This window comes from Egretta garzetta, unplaced genomic scaffold, assembly GCF_000687185.1.
Source record: "Egretta garzetta isolate BGI_Z169 unplaced genomic scaffold, ASM68718v1 scaffold321, whole genome shotgun sequence".
NCBI classification, from domain to species: domain Eukaryota; kingdom Metazoa; phylum Chordata; class Aves; order Pelecaniformes; family Ardeidae; genus Egretta; species Egretta garzetta.
The window spans coordinates 1,987,384-2,008,610 of record NW_009258756.1 but is presented as its reverse complement, the minus strand read 5'-3'; the positions used below and the strand labels follow the sequence as shown (position 1 = coordinate 2,008,610).

At 43.2% G+C, this 21,227-nt stretch overlaps 1 protein-coding gene across 1 annotated transcript; it reads right to left on the bottom strand.

The window, feature by feature from the left end:
• Positions 1-1,556: 1,556 nt before the first annotated feature.
• On the bottom strand, positions 1,557-20,980 carry CHPT1 (choline phosphotransferase 1). The gene is made up of 9 exons (XM_035888966.1): positions 20,728-20,980; positions 15,294-15,409; positions 11,760-11,907; positions 10,561-10,702; positions 6,888-6,972; positions 5,169-5,300; positions 4,623-4,781; positions 2,286-2,411; positions 1,557-1,736 (listed from the first exon to the last, which is right to left on the bottom strand). Exons 1-9 carry the CDS (start codon positions 20,978-20,980, stop codon positions 1,605-1,607), a joined length of 1,293 nt encoding a protein of 430 aa, XP_035744859.1. The 3' UTR covers positions 1,557-1,604.
• Positions 20,981-21,227: the final 247 nt, after the last annotated feature.

Genomic DNA, 21,227 nt, shown 5'->3' with positions numbered 1-21,227 from the left:
ATTCGGGTAACTGTCATGGTTACCCCTCAAGTGTGTCAGTATATCCTTCTTAGGCAGGAGTGCGGTAGGGGGTATTGTATTCCCTCCAAATTTAGCAGATGATACACCATGTTTAAAGGTCCTTGAACACCTCAGAAGTCTTTCTGAATTAACGTGCAGCTGGGGAGCTGCAGGGGCAATACTTTTAAAACAAAGCATAGCATTCTTTATTGTGCAGTTCAGGAAGGACTTTACGAACTCACAGCTCAGCTACATTTCGGCAACTGAAAGTGGTAACGGAGAGTTACATTCAACAGCTTTTTACGAAAACCATATTCAAACAGTACCTCTTTAAAGGAGCTTAGGCTTAGAGGGTTGCTGTGCAAGTCGTGATTTGCTCGTACAGATAATAATCTACTGTCACTCAGCCTTTCTCTAATGCCAACGGCAGCCCTTCAGCTAGGCACGTGATGGTAGCCAGTGGGTCTGCGCTTAAAGAAAGAGAAAGGCTGATAGTGGGCCTGACTGTCTGTTTTGGGAGAGTTTTACTCTACATTAGGGTTTAGTTCCGTACAGTTTTGTTTGGACAAAGTACAGTGATAGCTACAAGACAAATTAGATGGATTATCAGGTAGACGAACACAGCAACAGCAAACATACTTCGGAGGGAATGACATACGGGTGGGTTGCATGGTCACAGTCAGTCAGTCGTTTAAGGTCAGAGAGCTTTGTCATTCACTTGTGTAGATTCACAGACACAAGTTAGGGTCGGTAGAGTTAGTGTTCTCAAAGTACGCAACCACCTGTAGCCTAGATAGTGACGGAGCGCTATGAGGCAACCTTTACTACGACCACAAGACCAGAAACTGGCCTGGAAAGAAAACGCAGGCTACAACTGTATTTAGTAACGGTAGGTTATGTACTTAGGTACTAGAGAATGCACGAATCCTAAAGGCACTCATAGGAGTATTTTGCAATAGAAGAGAATTTTCCTGAGCTAATCGCCCTTCATCCTACTGATCCAGTAGCTTCTCTTCTTTAGAAATACCAGAACAGAGCTTAACGAGCAGTTTTACCTCACGGATGCCTCCTTTTCCCAGTCTTAACAATGCAGTACTGTATTCGCTGATACCCGACTGCCGCTTCCCAGCAGTTCCAAGAAGACTTTAGACGCTAACGCTAGAAGGTTAGTCACTTGGTCTAGGGAAAAGTGAAATTCCTCTTTGAATTCTGGTTGGCAGCACCTTGGTTTGCAGCCTACATTCCCCAGACCCGAAGTGTCAGAATTAAGGTTGCCTAACAGGAAATGGCAGGAGTTTCAAACAACGCGGTACTCGTGGCATGAAATAACAGCTGCAGTGTCCAGAACACGGGGAGAAATGCATCCTGGTTCAAAAGGATTGATCACAACACAATCTGCAGGACTTTGTGTTGAGTAATTCTATCATCTGGTAATATCTAGGATAGAGTCATCTTTCTCACAGAACTATTTTCCTGAAAAGCTTAATCTATCTTCCTCTCCCCCCCCGCCCCCCCAACAAAAAAAAAAAAGCAACCCCAAAAGAGAGGCTCCTTCATTCAGCATCCCCCTAACTGCTTCTCCTCTTGTCCTGGACCTATTTTAATCAGTCATTATGGTTTTGAACCTGTTCAGGAGCTTGATGAGATGAAATTCTGAAGACACGTATATGAAGATGAGCAGCAATCTGTAGGCATACACCAGCGGCATATCTCAGCATATCAAACAAGGATATGAACTTTGAGAGAACAGAAGAGAACAAAACAGGTTAAAAACTAAAAAAAAAAAAAAAAAAAATCAAAACCAAAAAGCCCACCACCACTAAACATATTTTTTTAAATTGTCCCTACTACAAATTCAACTATACTTTAATCAGAATCTGTCCAAGTGACAAGTTTAACATGCATTGTAACATACAGATACAGAGTGGTCTAGAGAAGAAAAAAAACCCACAAAACCCCCAAACCCAAAAAACAAACAGCACCAAACACTTACAAAGTCTGCTAAACCAGGGTGAGCCTGCAGTTTGCAGAGCAGCTTTAAACAAACCACCTGAACTAAAGCATAATTGCAAGAGAGTTCTGTACGTTTGCTTTCAGACCCCCCTTCCAAGGGAAGTCAGCCCATCAGCTCCCAAAACACACGTTTACATGGTGCCCTGGCCGCCCCCCTGCAGTGACAGATGAAATCTGAGCCAGTCAGAAATGGCAGAGCAGAACAACAGGGACAGCTCTCAACCCGTGCCTTTAAGTGTGCCCCAAATGAAAAGTATGAAGCGAAATCTTACCAATGCTATCCACAGAACGATATATTCATCAACGAAACTGTTGAAGTACTGATCCAAAAACAGAAGTCCTGGCCCAATAAACGCAGTGTCCTGAAGACAGATTTCACTTTTTGTCATGTGAGCCACCTATTGCAAATACAAAAAAAAAAAATATATAAAAATAAGGACACAAACAAAAATGCATCACCTCAAACGCATCACTGCTCAGCGCAACTACCAGAAAACCAGCACGACGCCCCTGCCCAGCAACAGCCTCCTGTCCACAGCTCGTCAGAAGCGATCAGCAGGCAGGCCGAGGGCTTTGCAAATGCTTCAGGGCCGGCTGCTCCCTGACAGCTTCTTTCCCAAGGACCAAGTCACCTCTTTCCAGTTATATATATATATATATAGCACTTCAATCAGCGGTAACAGCTATCCCAGTTATCAGCTGGTATTTGTTGGCTTTATTGCATAAGAAATGCGCACACGTCCCTCAACGTTCTTCTGGAAGTGACATCCACCCCAGTGCATTTTAGCTGTTTGCAGGGGTTCCCCACTCCGTATTTTTTCAGTGCTGTAGCTGAAGGGTAAGACTGCACAAGTCCATTACCGAAAATGAACACTTACTCACTTGAAATGTTGCTTTCAAGTCTAACTTGAAAATTTTGGCTTTACTTAGCTAAAAGCTAACTAGAAACTAGGCTTTTGCTTAGGTGACGAGACTTGTGTTTGCTGTTTAGTAGAGAGCGCGATGTATGCACAGAGACGCTTTACAGAATGACCAAGAGGAGAAGATTACTGGGGGCAGAGGGAGGGAATCTATTACACACACACACACACCTTGATCCTTCCATATTTAGCATTCTTAGAGACAACTTAAGTTCACCTTTAACTGAGAGGCAGAAGAAGAGTTTTTTGTAAGAAGTTGGAGACCTAATAAAGGGCGTAAGAAGAGTCCATACCAGGAAGCTCAAAACTGGCAGAAGGACAGTAGTCGAGGTGCCAAGTTTGCCGTAAGAAATGGGGAAGGGCCTCCTCAAACAGCATCAGGAAACTGTGAGAGCCAGGAAACCCTTTCCCCCCCCACCTTTACAGATTGGCCTCTGGAGCAGACTATCCTCAAAGCCACAGATAAAGAGTCGAGGGAAACACGGTTTGCTGAGGAGCAAGCTGACATACGTACAGCAGTGACTGCTGGTCATGAGGACCCAGGGGGCCTCTGCACGAGCAAGGCAAAGGAGCCAAGGTGTCTGACAGAATACAAGAGCTGCCTCAAGTTCAGTCTTAAGGCTGTGTCTTCTTATCAGTGTTCTCTCTCTTGAGCCAAACGAGGAGCTCACGAGGTGAACTCCTGTTTAGCAAGAAAGCCTGCAGAATACCTGTTTTCTAGTGTTTGAAAAATGTCGTGCTGGGGGGGGGAAAATCAGCTGGCTGGATTGCTACTGTTAGCAAATATGTAGTAAGGCAGACCTTTTTTTTAATCCATTGATGAGGTCTTTAATTACAAAAGAGAGAAAGATAGAAAAGTTTTTCTCTTTGTTTTAATGATTAAAGTAAACTCCTATTTCAGATAATTAAATCACAGAATCACAGAATCATAGAACGTTTTGGGTTGGAAGGGACCCCTAGAGGTCATCCAGTCCAACCCCCCTGCAGGAACAGGGACACCGCTAACCAGATCAGGTTGCTCAGAGCCCCGTCCAACCTGGCCTTGAATGTTTCCAGGGATGGGGCCTCCACTACCTCTCTGGGCAACCTGTTCCAGTGTTTCACCACCCTCATTGTAAAGAATTTCTTCCTTATATCTAGTCTAAACCTACCCTGGTTTAGTTTAAAACCATTACCCCTTGTCTTGTCACTGCTGGCCCTACTAAAAAGATTTTCCCCATCTTTCCTATAGGCCCCCTTTAGGTACTGAAAGGCCGCAATCAGGTCTCCCCGCAGCCTTCTCTTCTCCATGCTGAACAAGCCCAACTCCCTCAGCCTGTCCTCATAGGAGAGGTGCTCCAGCCCCCGGATCATTTTTGTGGCCCTCCAATCAGAAGTCACAGCACTGTTAGTAAGGCTTGAGGGACCACAGTTATGGTGTTACAGACAGACAGTATATTTCTAGGAGAAAGTGAAACAAAACTGAAAGTTCTAACCCATACATTCAACAATAAGTATGTGTTTGCATTGGTGTCACATATAACCCCTCTGTAGGAACCCGAGTCCCATTTGGTATCTTGGTCATAGCGAAACCGGTAATACAGTGGCAGAGCAGAATGGGAAAACTTGCAGTGCCCACTGATCCAGCAAGCGTTAAGCCAAGAGCCAGTTTAGTTTTAGGAGGTTTAGGACTGAAAGAAGATTCCTTACCACCAACTTCTGTGAGATTTTAGCATTCACGAATCCAAATGTCAAGACATACAGGCAAGAATGTTTTTCAAACAGCCGAGTTGTAGACTTTTTATAGATCACGATGGCCAGTGTGATAAGTAGGCCAATGTGCAGGCCGGGTGAGAGAACACTCGTTCCCTGAAATACAAATGGACAGAAAATTTTTCTTTGGCTTCAGTCACACCATAAGGTCCAGACAGTATATGTATTGCAGATCCCGGGACACAAAACCAGAGTTGTCAAAACTCAGGGGAAGTCCTTTAGCAGTATGGCAATGCTATTAGTGTCCTCTGCAGTGACCCCTAATCAGTTCTGTAAGAAAATTCATTGCTGGTTCCTGCGATAGAAGAAATCCAGTAGCAGGTAGACAGAAGGTAGATAAAGAAGTCTTTGCTTTAGCCATCCAACACTCATATGCTTCTCTGCTTAAATGCTTAAACAGATAAAACCCTTATAATCATCCGAAATGCATAAATTGTGGGCATAAATTATTCAAACCTCATGCAGATTTTTGAAGCGACTTACTGCTATTGTAGATCCATTCTTTCCAACCCCTCCACCAAAGATGACACGGAAGTAATTGAAAAAAGAAAGTGCTGTTCCACACAGTATGCCAAAAACAGCAAAGAACTTCAGTTCCAAGCCCACCAAAGGGACCTTAGCAGGAAAAACAAGAGAAAGATATTAAAAGTGAAGGGTAACACCTTTTTAAAAAGTGATTTAAAAAGTTACCGATACCTATTAAACAATTGTTTTATTTGAAATCTCGCTTTCCCAGGAACAGGCTCAGGAGGTCAGTGTTTGGAGTTCGTTTCCTTACTAAGGAGATGACAAATTTCTTTCCTAACGTTTAAACTCGACTTTTGAGTACTTAAGTTCTGGTCTTGAAATTCAGCTAAATCTTATCGCGTTTGTCCTTATGGTGTTCTTCAAATAGTTTCACTACATAAGCAAAAACTTGACACAGACTACTGCATCACCAAGGCATGGGAGGGGGGAGAAGGGCAGTTCCTTCTATGTCACTGGGTAACACAATACTGAGCCACAGGAAACAAACACCATCTGCCCGCCCTGTGGTTTGGTACGTGCTATGTGTATGCTGTATCTTTGCGTAGTCTCCAGATACAAATTTTAATGAAACAGTTACCTTTCAGAATCAATTGCAGTTTCAAGAAAGCTTCCAAAGGCAGCAGAGGATTTAAAAAAAAAAAAAAAAAAAGTAGTAATAAATTGAAACCACTGACTATATTTTTGAAGATGGCTTGTTTTGAGATACAGCATAACTACCACGGATTTTAATACTGAAGAAAAATGAATCACAATTAGAGTCTCATGCACCTACTTCATTTTCCAGCATGAAAATAAGCTGTTTGCAAATCGAACAAAAGCATATTGCAGGAAGGGGAAAGGAGACAAAATTTAGCTAAATATTTCTTAATTGCTGAGTAAACTTGTGGATTAATTTGAATTACTTGGTGTTTTATATTCAGATTAATTTGCATTGGTTATTAATAGCATGGAATGGTCCCAGCTCTTCCACACACTGTAACCATGCAGAACTGTAAATTTCTGAGTAAAGACCCAGAAAGGAGAAAGGTGCTGGTCTAATATACTTCTGATCCCCTCCACTACAGTGCATCTTTAAAGATCAGAATAAAATCCAGAGACAGGGAAATGCTTTTGGACAGAAAACACTTCTTTAAATGTAGATATTTACATTTATGTCAGCTCTGACATAGCTGTTAAAAATCAGTACATCTCCATTGGCAAGTAAATATGGATTACTTAACCGAAACCCCCCTAACTTCATCCCATGGTTTTGTTAGGTTTAAGCATTTAATCTTTAAATTTTAACATAAAACATCCTGTAAATCATTTAACTGGACAGAAATGTACGTTCTAGAATAGAACATACAAAAGAAATAAAACTAGAACAAAAACTATGCATTAAAGCTTAAGTATCTGCAGAGTATTAATTCCAGATCAGAAGTTCGTATGTGGCAGATGGGGTCTTTTTTCCTCTATGTAGCTCTAAATTTGTGCATAGCAAGTGACACCGTTGTATCTAAGTTAACTACAACATAAAAATAACCTACGTTTGTACAATAAGCTAAGACAGAACATTAGACAACTAGCGGGCGTTGATGGTACTTGCACGAGATAAGCTTCAAACACCATGGGAACTGCGAACGGTTAACAGGAACCAAACACTCAACAGGAACTGGGAATACTTCATATGCTTACCCTATAGTCCCATATCGCTGTGCCAGCGTAGGCAGATATCAAGAGCAGCACTGTTATGGCTATTTGAACTTCAGTTACGTCAACTCTATGAAAGAAAAAAAGGGAGATTCAATTAATAAAAAAGGTCTTTTTGCTGTAAGTGTAAGACAGGCAAAGGGGGAATAGAGAAACAGTGACTTTAAATTATCTCTTTAAAAGCACTTCAAATTACATCAACGTACATACAATATGATTTTCCTTGACTGAGAAAGACACTCTGTATGGAGGCACACGTCTTTGGTTAAGATTTAAAATTAAACCTATACTCCTTACCTACAGCAAGCTACACGTAATTGTAAGGGGGAAAATCTTTAATGAATACACTGTTACCTGTTTGAGAATTCTGTATAACTTTACAGAGCTGTTGCTGCGCAAGCATCAAATTAAAGTTTAAGGCAGGCTCATAGTAAATGAAATCAATTCTATTAAAAGCATATCATATAAATGTATGGACTGTGCAGGCTGGGACAGAAGGGATTTCTTTAAGCCATCATATCACAAAAACTTGACAGATAGAGCCTGGAAAACATAAGGGCAGTATTTTGAGGACTGAGTCGGTGGATAGCTCAGCACCTGCCCTGTTTCAGAGGACATATAATTGATATCTTGCTTTTTTCCATAAAAACATTTTTAAAATAGGTGGCCTTGCATGCTCCCTGAAGTCTAGACTCTGTATTCTGCCTTTTATCTTCTTAGACAAGATAGCCAAACTCCTTCTTTCTGTATTTGATTGATGAAGTGTTTTGAGAAGACCTGAATATATAAACCTTGCATGCTCCCTGAAGTCTAGACTCTGTATTTGACCCTGAACTCTAACTCTGTAAAAGTTAAGAGGAAGCTCAAGAGAAAGAACATGTATTTTCAATAAAGCTTTAAAATAACTACATAAAATAAATAAGGGTACATCTAAGGTACTGTTTATGCTGCCGAAGGTTTTGAGGCAGGTATCTGATCTTTGTACTGAAATTACCAGCAAACAGTGAGAATGGATGTTTAAAACACAACACTTGCTTAAGCAGTTAGAATAAATCTGCTCTTTCAAGGTATTACAACCAAAGTCAACACGTATCACAACTTGCTTAGCACGTGAACTGTTTGCACAGGAAACTATTTTTAAAGGGAGATGGGAATCAACTCTTGGCTAATGGCAAACACTGATCTTGATAATCACAGTAACATTAAACTCTCTTCTTTCCTCAGAAAGATAGTGATAAAATACGCTGAGTTTCATCACAAGCTTCAGACTCTTAGTCTTAGAAGAGCCAAAGTTTAAGCTGCAACCAGACGATATGCTGAGGTGCTCGTCACCGTCCAAAGCCACTGGAATGTGTGGTCCTCTCCTTCCTACGCCGCTGCGCTCCCTCGCTTGTCCTAGCTGTTGTGCTCGTATGACTGTAAGGTGAGCCAGTTCAGCTTGCTAGCCTCGTGTAGGTTTTCAATCTTCTGCCCGTTTCATGAATTGGCTTGAAGTCAAGTGACAGAGCCTGCGCAGGGGGGAAAGAGGACAGTGCTGCTGGCAGCGGGCTTTTCCCTCTCTACCAGGGATGCACCTGCCCTCACGTTGCTGTAGCTGCACACTGAACTTGATGGTTACGTCATGCAAAAGCATCTACATGCAAGTGCACGTGTTCAGAGCTTGCACCCTGGTGCTATTACACCCTCGATTTCTAAGCTGTACTGCACGTGCTGCTGTTGGCAGGGGGAGGAGGCTCGAACTTGAAGTCAAGTCATTATACGTGCCAAAGTTTAGTACTTCATTTTACAGAGGCTCATACAGTTGGTTGCAACACAGCCCAAATCAGAGTCCAAAGATTTTAACCAGACACTGTGCGGTATTCTACATAACCTGACAGTGGCACAGTACCCAGCTTCTCTGATCCTTCCTGGCCATCAGCGCTAGGACTCTCTCATCTGCCATTTGACTTCTAAAATCAAGTGCCACTCATTCAGGAACCGCACCAGTGAAAGCTTCTGTCCACGCTATTAAGTATTATCATACTTAAAGCAACACACTATTGCCTTCATTTAGTCTCTCACCTCCATGCTTAAGAGAAATAAAATTGTGTGCCTTGAAACAACTCTGTCCTGTTCCCACTAAACAGAAATAAATTGCCTTGGAGAAAAGTTGTGTCTATTTAACTTCAAACAGTAAGCACGGAACACCAGGCCATTCTGAATTGCTTGTACTATCCACTATCACTATGTTTATGTAGAAGCCGTAAAGTTTTTAACGAAGTTTTTATTCACATTTTATGCAAGAGCGAAAGGCACAGAAAAGCAATCACTTCCACAAAATCCCAGAGCTCGTGGCATAGTCCATGTCCCCTCACTGTAGCCCGCTGTCACATATGGCAATTATCCTATTGCAGCCATCACTCTAAAGCGTCTATTTTTGTTTACAGCACAAGGTGGCCTTTAAAAAAAAAGTAGGATGGGTAGGCAGGTAGGAGAGTGACAGTTTGTGTGGTAAAATGCATTATCAGCGAATGAAAGGAGCTCTTGGCATTACCACAGGGACAGCTTTGGCATTACCACAGGGACAGCTTTCTTTTGATACAGACAGGGAACAGTACACAAGGATAGCTGGTCACTAGCCTGCCTGCCCTGTGACGCTCGGATTTGCTAAGGCGCTTTTTGCGGGTCTAAGCAGGACTATAAACAGGTGAATTAACATTTGACTAGGATTATCAGAAGGACAGCCTTCATCTATCACATCTTTCCACTTTGCTGCTACGGAAGTCTCTGATCTTTTCCTCTTCTCCGAAATCATTACTGAAGTGCAGCTCACTCTTTAAAAAACAGCAGAAGGCCATGGCTAGGCACCACCACAGCTGTGGGAGGGTGCAGCAATCCCCACGTTATTAGGAGTTAAATTGAAATTGTTTTCTTCTACATGAATATCATGACTCCTCCTCCCACACTGTAGTGAGACCAGAGGCAGTTTCTACCAAGTCAAGAACAGCATCACAGCAATCACTAGAACTGTGACATAACACAAAACCTAAAGGACATCAAAACCAGTATGAGCCAAATTAAAAGCAAAGCCTCCAGATAAACCCGGGGCAATTCTTCAAGCACCGACATAGCTCTGTGGAACTCCTTGACAAAGGATGCAATGGATGCAGAGAGTTTGTTCGAAGGAAGACTGAAAGTGTCTATGGAAGAGAAACCCATTAGCATGGGAGTTCCTCTAAAAACTCAAGTGGTCCAGAGTCCCCTGGGCTGAAACTGTTCTGTGTCTTGGGAGGTTACAGAAGGAGGTACTGTAGACACTTGCTCTGTCCCTACTCCCACACCGAGCCCTTGTTCACACTGCAGGCAAGACCTCTTTGGCCTGAGCCCACATGGTGCCTGTATGGGTTCTGAGAACACATCCGCAGACACAAGCGCCAAACACAGGCAAACAGAGCATATATAGCTAAAATTGGCTTCTAAAAGAACAAGTCCTCTGCTCAGTATTATGCAGAGCTTTAAAGTTCTTGCCAGGTAAAACACAAGTCTGCCAGGGTGGAAGGGAGACAGGAAGAAGGTGAGAGGAAGAGAGAGCAGCGGAAAAAAACAAGGAGAAATGGAAATCAAGTAGCTAGCAGTCTCAAACATTAAACCACATGTACTTCTAAAGATGCCTACTTACTTTCCAAACCTTAGTATGCCTGATACATATGTCTGCCAGTGAGCAGAATAGAACATGAACAGTCCCACAAAACAACAGAAAAACAACCAGTCAGGATTTGTTCCTAGTCGGACTGCTATGCAGGATCCAAGGACAACAAAAACTGAAAAGCAGAAATGAACATGTTAGTCATATACGCTCTTTGCTTGCAGTTAAGAGCAATTAAAAAAAAAAAAAAAAATCAAAAGGCATTTTACAATCACTGCAACAAAGTAATGATTTGACTGATACTTTACCGAGTAGCTAACCTCAGGGACAGTCCTGGCAGAAGAGACCAAAACACAGGATTCCTTTTCTCCCAGGCAAGGGCCCCGCCTTCTAGCCTACAGTGGTCACCCTCCCTTCTTCTGGCCTTGTCATCTCGTGTCCTTTGCGACACTGACAGCTTCACCTCAAGGGCCCAGCTCAGAGAGACTGGTAGTGGCACTCCTCTGGGAAGCGAGGTGTAAAGAATGCACCAAATCCCAGGACAAATGTTTCAGCCATTAAGCTTTTATAGAAGTACAGGCACTGCCACCAATGGCAGCTAAGTGATGGGAAGTAAAACTGAGCAAGGCTTACTTTTAAAGGACTCCAACTTATTTTAAAACTCATTCGTCTAAGGAATATAAATTATCCTTCTCCTAAGGGCCAGGCTGGATGCCCTCTTACGAAACTGATATTTTGGCATCTCACTCCTAAAGCAGAATCCTCAGTTTCGCATGCCAGCATCTGTCTTTTAGGTCCTTAAAATCCTTTTTTAGGCATCACCTGTACCTTACTGGAAAACACAGGCTACGTACAATACAGAATCTCTAAGGATGCTCCTACAGAATTATTCTTTGTTCACCACCTAGCTCGTTCAAAGGGCACTGTGTGTGAAGACGTCCAGTGAGAGCAGAATGCACAGTACCCAACATCTGCCAAAGGTGCTTCTGACATACCCTCCCTGATACCGGTCAGGGATCTAAAGGGCAGGGGCAGCCTTGGCTGCACTGACCAGGAGTTGGTGAAGTTACCCTAAAAGAAGGGAACAGGCTGATCCTGCCCTGGGCGGGGCGTTGCACTAGATGATCTCCAGAGGTCCTTCTCCAACTTCAACAAATCTGTGATTCATCAGCTCCTCTTGAAAACAGGTAACTTTTTCAAAACTAGGATGGGTAAATGTAGGTTAAGGCTACCTGTGGAAATCGAGTCGCAACCATGATCAAAGAGTTCTCCTAGAGGAGAACTACTGTTTGTTCTTCTGGCTTGCTTCCCATCAATGGCATCCAGAGACTGGTAGATAAAAAGTCCTAATGCACCCAGGATGTATGCCCAAAAAGGTGCCTGAAAGAGATTCACATAAAAGGTCACCAGGCAGTTGCCAATTTCTTAGCTGATAAACTATTTCATTAAAGGTAAAATACTGTTCAGCGCAAAACCATACTACGTTGTGCTATTTGTTACTGAGTTAACAGAACATCCTACGTGAACTGTAGTAACTACTATAATGAGCTACTCTGGATACACCAGTAAAACACAGGTCCTTCTATTTATTTAAAAGAACCCAAACAAACTTTAACCTCTCTTCTGCATCAACTGACTTATTTTTCCACCTTAAAACCACAGTAATTCTATAACTACATTCTTTGTGCTGAAAAATGTTATGAAAATAAAATTAATCTTTAAAAGAGAAAATAGTAGCAAGGCACTTACTAAAGTTCTCAGCAGTTTATGCGACAGACACTTAGATGATTTGCTCAGATTTACAACATCTAGATATAAAAACCCATTACAGTTTACTGAATAAAAACTTTAGCTTTTAGGGAAAAAGATTTTTTTCCAACATACAAAAATTGACTACAAAGGCATTTTGGACAGAGGTTTGAGGAAATCAAGTCACTCACTAAAAATGAACGAGCAACTATCTACTTAACATAAAGTATCAGTTTCAAAACAAGCTGTGAGTTAGTTACATCAACACCCCTCGTAGGTTCAAGGGAACTGTGCTACCGTAGTACCTCTCAAAAGCATTATTTTCATACGCACAGTCAGTATGTCTTTGCTTGTCTAAGAATTAGTTTTTACTAAAAAGTATTTCTAACACCTTTTGAACGAAGTACAGGTAACACTTTTGCCTCAAGTAGTCTCCATCGGTAAACACGCAGAAGCACTGTTCACAAAAAGAGAGCCAAAGCTCGGTGCGAATGCTGGAAGCGCAACTTGCAGGTTAAACAAGCAAACGGCCACAGGCAGCCACAAAGCTAAATCCTTTCCCACTGTCCCAGGTAAGGGACAGCTGCTGCAGCTCTACACCTCTGCAACTCCTCTCCTGCAGCGCAGATAGACCAACATGATTACATGTATTACCTAAGTCCAGTAAAGGCTATTAAGCAGATTTAGGCAACGGGTGAAATCTCAGTGACCTGAGATTTGTCCACACTCACGTAAACCCAGTGTCACTGCTGGGGAAAAAGGAAAAAATGACACTTGCCAATCAGTTCATAAGGCAAGGACAGGAGAAGGCAGCCATAAGCATGCAGATGAGGCGAGTTGCTCCTCCAGACATTCTGTTTTCTCATCATCGTTACATTCACTGACTTGAGCTAGGAAAACAGTTATGCCTCCAGTTAGACTGATCGCAAAACATATCCTTCCCAAGAACCAGCATGCTTAAGGGAACTTCAGTTCTGAACAGCTTTTTTGCTGTTATTTAAGACTTCCTCATGTATTCGAGGCTGGCTGATACACTATGTTATCTCTTAGTTTTGTGCTTTTAATATGGAGACAATTTTGTCAGCAAATTTATGATTTTCCTGCTACACAATATTTGGATAAGTTCATTAATAAAACGTTCTACCATTTGAAGTCAAATGGTTGGCTGCTTCGCCCAGCTCTGAAGCAAAAGACAGCCAAGGAATGAGAGACTCCAGCTATAGGTGAGAAGTCTGGATTTGTAAGTACATAGAAATCCAGAAGATTTAGAAAGTTCTTCAGAACTGGTGAGGCCATCTTTTCCCTTAATCCAAGGAAACGAAGAAAAATTGTCATCACAGATGATGTTGGAAGCCTTAAGCAGGTGAAAGAGGATGAGCAGATATTCTCTTTTCAGTGGACATTTAACATGCTGGTATCTGATAACGCCCACAAAAAGCACTCCATAGAAATCTAGGTCAAGTGATTACAGCAATATGTTTGATGTTTACCAATGGAATTAGTTGAGTTATTTAGGTTTCTTCTCCCTTGTTAGTCCAGTTAAACAAAGGAATTTTCTGTTGGGGCATAGGGTTAAACCAGGGACCGAGTTCTTAGTCATCTTTGGAAAAAGTTTCTCTCCTCTGTTGTCTGTGGACAACAGGAGGAGCCTACTGCTGCCCTGGGTCATGGATGACCAAGAGCCACGTGCAGGAAGAGAAACCTAGGGGGCTTCTTCTGGCACAAGCTCACTTGGTCAGACTTGTTCTGCAGGGAGGCAGTGGCTACGTGTCAGCCCCTGTTCTTGCTCTCCACCTTTCTAAAATAGAGGGCTCTCAGCCATTGCTCAGGTATTTCAGGAGATAAAAGCACAGTTAGGACCCTGTTGAAGCTAGGATCATTTTACTTGTGACACAATCCACATATTAAAGCTACTACAGTAGCTATACTGACTTTTTCAGAATAACTTTGTGGTATGGAAAGTAACAGATACTCTCAAACAAGGCGGCTCCTTTACAGAGACCTATGAATGAAGCACCATGAGCAGAAAGGCCGGGAGAAACCACCAGTTTCACTGCAGCCCTTTAAAGTAATATTTTGAAGACATCTCCAATTTTATCACCTATATTACTGTAAAATGCCACAAAGGTAATTTGCAGTGTTTTATCAGGCATCCTTCCTGTGACATACTTCTACTAGTTATGAAAGGATAGCATGAGATCTACTGAAACTTGTCATGCTAATCCCTGGATTTTAGCAAGTAAGCCAGGCCACACCTGGCAATTCTGTTCAGGACCCCACTGGTTTTGGTTGCATTAGGCTCCCCTCCTTTTGCAACCATCTACCTATAACTGAAATAGACTTTAGTTTGCTTTAAAGTCATCAGGTTTTCCATATCATGGACAAAAGTATCCAGTGCTACATATGCAAGCTAAATTCCTTACCCACTCTGCATTCACACACACACACCTCACCGCCCCACACCCTCCCCAGCATGGGGCACATCACCAATTAAGTCAAATGCCAGAGCGTGGGCAGTTTCTTACTTAGCTGGATCATTTCCATAATTGAAACACCAGTCAGGAACAGAAACCTGCTATGGCACTTTTTTTTTATCATTAGCCATAGTGCTCTGTGCCATATTACCATAGCCTTTTGAGATGCTAGTGCCATGATTTACAGCCTCAATTCTAACCAAAACAGGCGGCTTGCATGCTGGTTTCTGCAGTCAGTTTATGAAAGTTTCCATAACCCACAGAACATGAGGCAAGAATTCTTTTTCAAGGTAACATTGTCCGCATTTACCTTACCTCGAAGCAAGTTTAACACATTAAACGTAAAAATAAATAAATCAATCCGCTTCAACTCAACCTCTCTTACCAGGTCTTTTTGACAAAGCAATGGCTTGAGTTTCAAGTTATTGTACAGGTATAACGATTAAGACTGCGGATCCAAGTCTGTTTGCATCGGCTTGTGCTGGGACAAATCAAAGCAACGATCCCCTCAGACTCCAAAACTAGAATGCTCTGCTCACTGACAATCTGGAAAGAGGGGGAGAAGTCTTCATCCTCTTCCCAGTAAGGATATCTGTATCCGTTAACACCTGCAGCGGATGCATCTGTATCCCTGCAGTTGCGGAGAAGGGAAGAAGATCCTAGTAAGAACAGGGGAACAGGTGTCCGAGAGGGCTTAGAAACACGATCTATCTGGAGCATTTCATCCCTAGGCTGTCAGTTCAAATCAAACCCAAACTGGTAACAACCAAAGATCACTCATGATCAACCATGCATTTAGCAGATTAAATGAACACTCTAATGGTAAAACACAAGTGTTCCAAATCATGAAAGGTGAGCAGAGGTTTCTGAAGTTCCTAATAACCACAGATTCTCTCTGCTATCCGCCCTCTCAATACAGCTACAGCTGCCATCTCCTCCGCCTTCTCACATTCCTGGCTCTTCATCCAGGGATGTCCCCTGCCGGTTTCCCACGCTGGACCCAAGTAGTTTGCAAATTAAAGAAGTGGGAGCATTTGAGAATGCTGACATGGCTGACAGACTCACTAGAAAGGTCAGGAGGCTCCCAATAATCATCAGCTTTTCACTGATGAGGTGTTTATTAACTCTGCCCAAAGTTATATCCTGTCCAAGCAAATATATTATTTGGCCAGAGCTAGATGCTATTCTCATGGAACTAGAGCAGAACACAAACCCGGGGCAGGGGGAAAGAAGGCTTCTCCACTTCAATTAAAAAGGATGTCTGAAAGATGATATAGCCCCAGAATCTTGATTTAGTACAGCAGGTCTGGTCATCTACTGAACCAGAGGGTGTCAAAGCAGAGCAATGCGCATATAGCGTTTGACGGGTACGTGTGGCATGCCTCTCCTTCAGGAAAAAGCAGGTTGAACAGCAGTCCTCATTCTTCTGCTCCTGTGATTTCGCACCACAGAAGAGCATGGACGGCTGCAGAAGACTTGATGTGCCAAGAAGATCCTTTACCACTTATTTCAAAGCAAAGCTCTCAAGCCTGAAGAGTTCAACAGCCCAAGCTTATGCAACATTTAAAGACTCAGCCCCCCTTAATTACTTATCGCGTTTAGTCATAATCTCGCTTCCTCAATCCAACAACACAGCAACTAATTTTGCCTTACACAGCGCCTCTCTGGAACAGATCCAGAATAGAGAAAGACATTTTTACCGGACTTCTCCCTCTTCTCCCCAAATATGGATCATTTCCCTCACTTCCGTTTTGCCCAAAGCACTATGTACAATTGTACTAATAGCAGGAGAAGGGAAAGGGCTGTTTAAACCTGCATTACAGCAGGGGCACAGTGCAGGGATGGGAAAAAAAAATTGAAAAAAATCATGCTATAGCCCAAGTGCATTTCATACACACCAGGGACTCCTTGCATTCATTCCTTCAGCATCCTCCTCTCCTCAACAAGCTCTCTCTGAAAGAGCTCCCAACTTTCTGCGCTGGGGTTCCTGAACCTTCGCTGTCATCCTTTATGCCGAACGCATCTTTCTCCCATTCACTACTGAGTGTTCCATTCTTCACTCATGGGTATGGGCTGGATTCCCTGCCCCACTCAGTGCTTCCCATCTCTCCTCTACCAGGTGAGGGGCTTAATGCTTCTTCCTTCATGCCCCCAGTTCATACCAGCTGTTCCAGTTCCCCCTCTTTTCTACTCCTTTATTTTCTCTCCCACAAAGCTCAGTTGTGCCCCTGCTATTTACCGAATTCCATACCTGTAAATATCTTCCCTTCCTTTCTCCCTCTGACAGGAAAAACTCAGGACGATGCCTCTTTTAGTTTTCCAGATGAGGTTTGGGGGTTTGTTGGGGTTTTCTTGTGTGGCTTTTTTTGGTTGTTGTTGGTGGTGTTTTTTTAAAAGAGGTTTTTAAAAAGAGAATTTGAGAGTAGGAGAGACAGTACCTCACCAATGTTCCTCTCCCTCCAAGCAGTTAACAGTAGAGCTAGCTGGAGCCACCTAGGCCCTCCCCTGCTTTTTGATTTCCCTAGACGCATGGCGTTCTAAATAGCATGTTTCAGCAACGTATAGCACCCTTTCCTAAATGCACCACACCATTTTTTAAGCAAATCTACAGAGCCAGACATCACAAGTCTCCCTTCCCTCCCTAGCTCTGCTCTCTGCATGAGAACCCTTGAGCCCCTGCTTCCTTTCGCCATCACTGTCCAAACTGCAAATCCATAATCCATGGTTTTCTCTTCCTGTATTCCTCTATTCCCAGTAACCTGCAGGAAATTATAAACAAGAGAAACAAAGGCATTAAAAAAACCCCAAATAAGTAAGACATGATGGAACCTAAGAAGCTGAGAGCAGGACAAATCTGTATCACTGGATGTAATCTGCTCTGATCAATTGGGGGGGGCTCTTTGCTTAGATCCTGGTATAACTGCTACAAGGTTTTTTTAAAAATAGATATGCATTCAATACAAAGTAATAATTACTGTTAGTGTGAACTTCTGTGCTAAAATTCTAGCTTCCCATGGTATTTTAGAGACACGTGGCTGAGCTCAAAGCATTACAGAAGCTAGACCCCTCCATGAGCAACCATGAAAGCAGCAGGATTAGTTTCCTTTCTCCTTTTTATTAAGATAGAGAATTATGTTTAGCCAGTTTTCTTCCTAGTGTTGATGCAAGGAAAAAATTAACACGTCAGTTTTCCCCAGAATGGGAAGGGGTAACAAGACATTCATGCGCAAAAAGAAATGGTCTGAAAGTTGCGCCAGGGCAGGTTTAGATTAGACATTAGGAAAAATTTCTTCACAGAAAGGGTTGTCAGGCACTGGAATGGGCTTCCCAGGGAAGTAGTCAAGTCCCCATCCCTGGAGGTATTTAAAAGACAGGTAGATGAGGTGCTTAGGGACATGGTTTAGTGGTGGGATGGCTGGGTTAGGAGAACGGTTGGAGACTTGATGATCTTAAAGGTCTTTTCCAACCTAAATGATTCTATGATTCTAAAACCTAATGAAGTAACTGTAGCTACTTCAGAGAAGTCAGCTTGCAGTAGGGCAAAACAGTTCACTGTCAAATGGTGGGGATAAAATGGAAATCCTCACCTAAACGTGCTCCTTTTACACTCTAATGCCGCAAATACAAACTGTTTGTACTTAAAGTCAGCAAAACTTTTCATTCCTAATTATTTTATAATTAGTGTAAGAAAAAAGAAAAAAATAAAAAGAAAAAACAAAACCAGCCTGCAGTCACAGCGAAGAAGATTTTAACCCTCCACAGAACATGAAATGTGCAGGTAGTGCCCTCCCCACCACCACACCTGGTATAGCAGTCCCATATATTATTTCTATAGCTTACTGTCCTAAGTTACACAGAGTAGGAAACTGGACAAACACTCTACAAAAATCCACGCACACGTATGTTAGTTATAACAGCACTTGAGGGGTGCAGTCTGCTAATGGCTTAGCTACAAATAAGACGGCTTATGTTGAAATGCGCATTTACAGGAGACTGACACAACACATGTTTGTACCAGACAAGACGACATTACTGAAGCAGGCAAGATTTTATAAAGCCAAACGTATTGTGCTAGTCAGTAACAAACTGGCTTGTAGTGGCTACTGATGCTGATGAAGATAAGAAGAATAGTGTATAAGGAAATAACGGCTACACAGTAAGAGAACAAGGGAGCATTGTATGGTTTTAGACATGAATTGCATTGCAGGGAGGGGAAGTATTATTAAATTGTGGATCTCACTGCAATAGGACATAAGGAAAGCTGAAAGTACAAACAGGTTCAAAACACATAATTCAAAAGGCAAAAATCATGAGTTGGAAGGTGCCTGTGGGGAAACAGACCCATCAGTGGCTGGTTTTAGCAAGTAATGTGAGTAGAATCCCTCACCAAGAAACCCCTAAACCACAGTCTTTTGGCAGCTGGAAGGGTATACCAGGGAATGATCTCTTTTTCCAAGCTAGCAGCTACTCTCTGCGGGACTTCAGCTACCAGTCCAGCTTGTTTTGGATGGTTTGTACAAGCATCCAGACTTCAGTGTTTTCAATAAAGGACTAATAGAAATGGCCCACATAAGACTGGTTAGGGGAAAGAAAAAACAAACAACCACACAAACCAACTCATTAAAAACCCTCACCTAAACCCCAAACCTGCTTGTTATTTCATCTGAGTCTTCCATCCAGTGCTCCTACAGTTCCACCAAAAGAATATAACAAGTTCTTGTGAGTCCATCGGGTAATCAAGACTTGTTCGTGAACGAAAGAGGTGGCTTGGCAGTGTAGAGAGGTGATGTTGAAACGCACTACGCTCTTAGCTCAGCCTGTGATTCAATCACCTTTAACATCATTTTCAGTTCCACCTTCCCCCTAGCCCTTCCAGCCTACACATCCAAGTCAAAAGTACAAAGTAGCTATTACAACAAGCACATAGAGCACCCATTAGTGTTGCGACAGTTTTAGCTTTTTAAGAAAGCCATCCAGGCACATGACATCTTGGGTAGAAGACAAGCTGAGTCATTAAACAAGCAGAAGAGAGATAGCAACGCCCTAAGTGATGCAGCAAGAGAAAGTGAAGGCTATTCTCACAGCGCAGAGGCAACAAAAAACCCCAATAGGACTAAGGAGTCTGGCTTCACACTACACATTTCTAAAGGACATACTGATATCTGAACAAGGAAGGCTAGTCCAAACTGTAGGTTCTTATAAAATTCAGCTTCTACAATTAAAAAACAAATCAAGTTCCTAAAACTCAACCTAAGCTTTCCTGGAAGGGATAATTCTCTGGATGTCTGCAACACAACCTTTTTCTTCTTGTACAAGACTCCTCAAGAGAAAAATAGCTTAAAATTTACTTTCTCCTTTTTCCTGAAAAGCAAAGAGAAAAAGCTAAAATGAACAGCCAGACACATATCTGGCACATGATTGGCATCTACATCAAAAAACTAAGCTAAACTGAGAACTAGGAGTTCTACAACCATTTTCATTCCGAAAGTGCCCTAGAAGACTATCTGCGGTTTCCAACCATTCACTCTCATCTCTGCCCTCCCCTCTCTTACTGCCTGCAACCACCACCTCTGCCATTACAATTTAAGCCCATCAGAATGCAAGAAAGACAACCACCACCCTTCAAGATACTTTACCTACACAAAGCAATTTTCCCCTGATGTTTCCCACCCTAACTACCATAAAGACTCTGCACTAGGAAACTTGTGACAGACTGGGAAGCTCCGATGGAGCTCCTTAAATTGTCAGCGAAACCGTAGGCAACCCAGTTTAAGCAACATGAGCATCAGCCCACCTTAACAAGCCTGTTTTCCTTCCAGAAGCTAAAGCAATTAAAGGTTTCCCACGGGAGGACGGGAAGCATTTGCACTACTGTCAGCTAACACATCTGCAACAGAACCAAACCTCGACTCTGAACTAAGCGGCGTCAGCCATGCCTGGTGGCCAGCTCTGCCCTGCTCCTGGGCACATCCCGCACCCTCTCTCCTGGCCAGCGGCGCTTTCTGCCTCCACGGCCCCTCTGTTACAGCCCTCCTCTTGAGAAGGGAGTTGACACAAGCTTGCGCCTCCTTCCCAGCAAGCGGCCCCGGCAGAGGCACAGGCGTGGGGTGTACAGTGGTCCCTGGAGGAGGCTGGGCCCCATCCCCACGGGGACCTCCGGCCAGCGAAGGGCCAGGGAGGAGAGAGGAGCCCACGGAAACTCGCCCTTTCACATGATGCCCCCCCAGCATTTCGGCATTCAAACCTTAGCACCCATCTCCAAGCCTCACCCCTGCTACCCCAAAGCGTGACCCCCGCATCACCGCTCCCCGATTTCTGAGGGCAAACCCGCAGTGCTGCCTTAGCCCTCCCTACCACGGGAAGGGCCACGCGTGTTACCGCCGGGGAGCCGCAAGTGGCCGGGCACCTCGCGGCGGGGACGGCCCGAGAGCTCCGGCTACTGCCAGGAGGTACCGGGGTGGCTCCCCCACGCCGGGC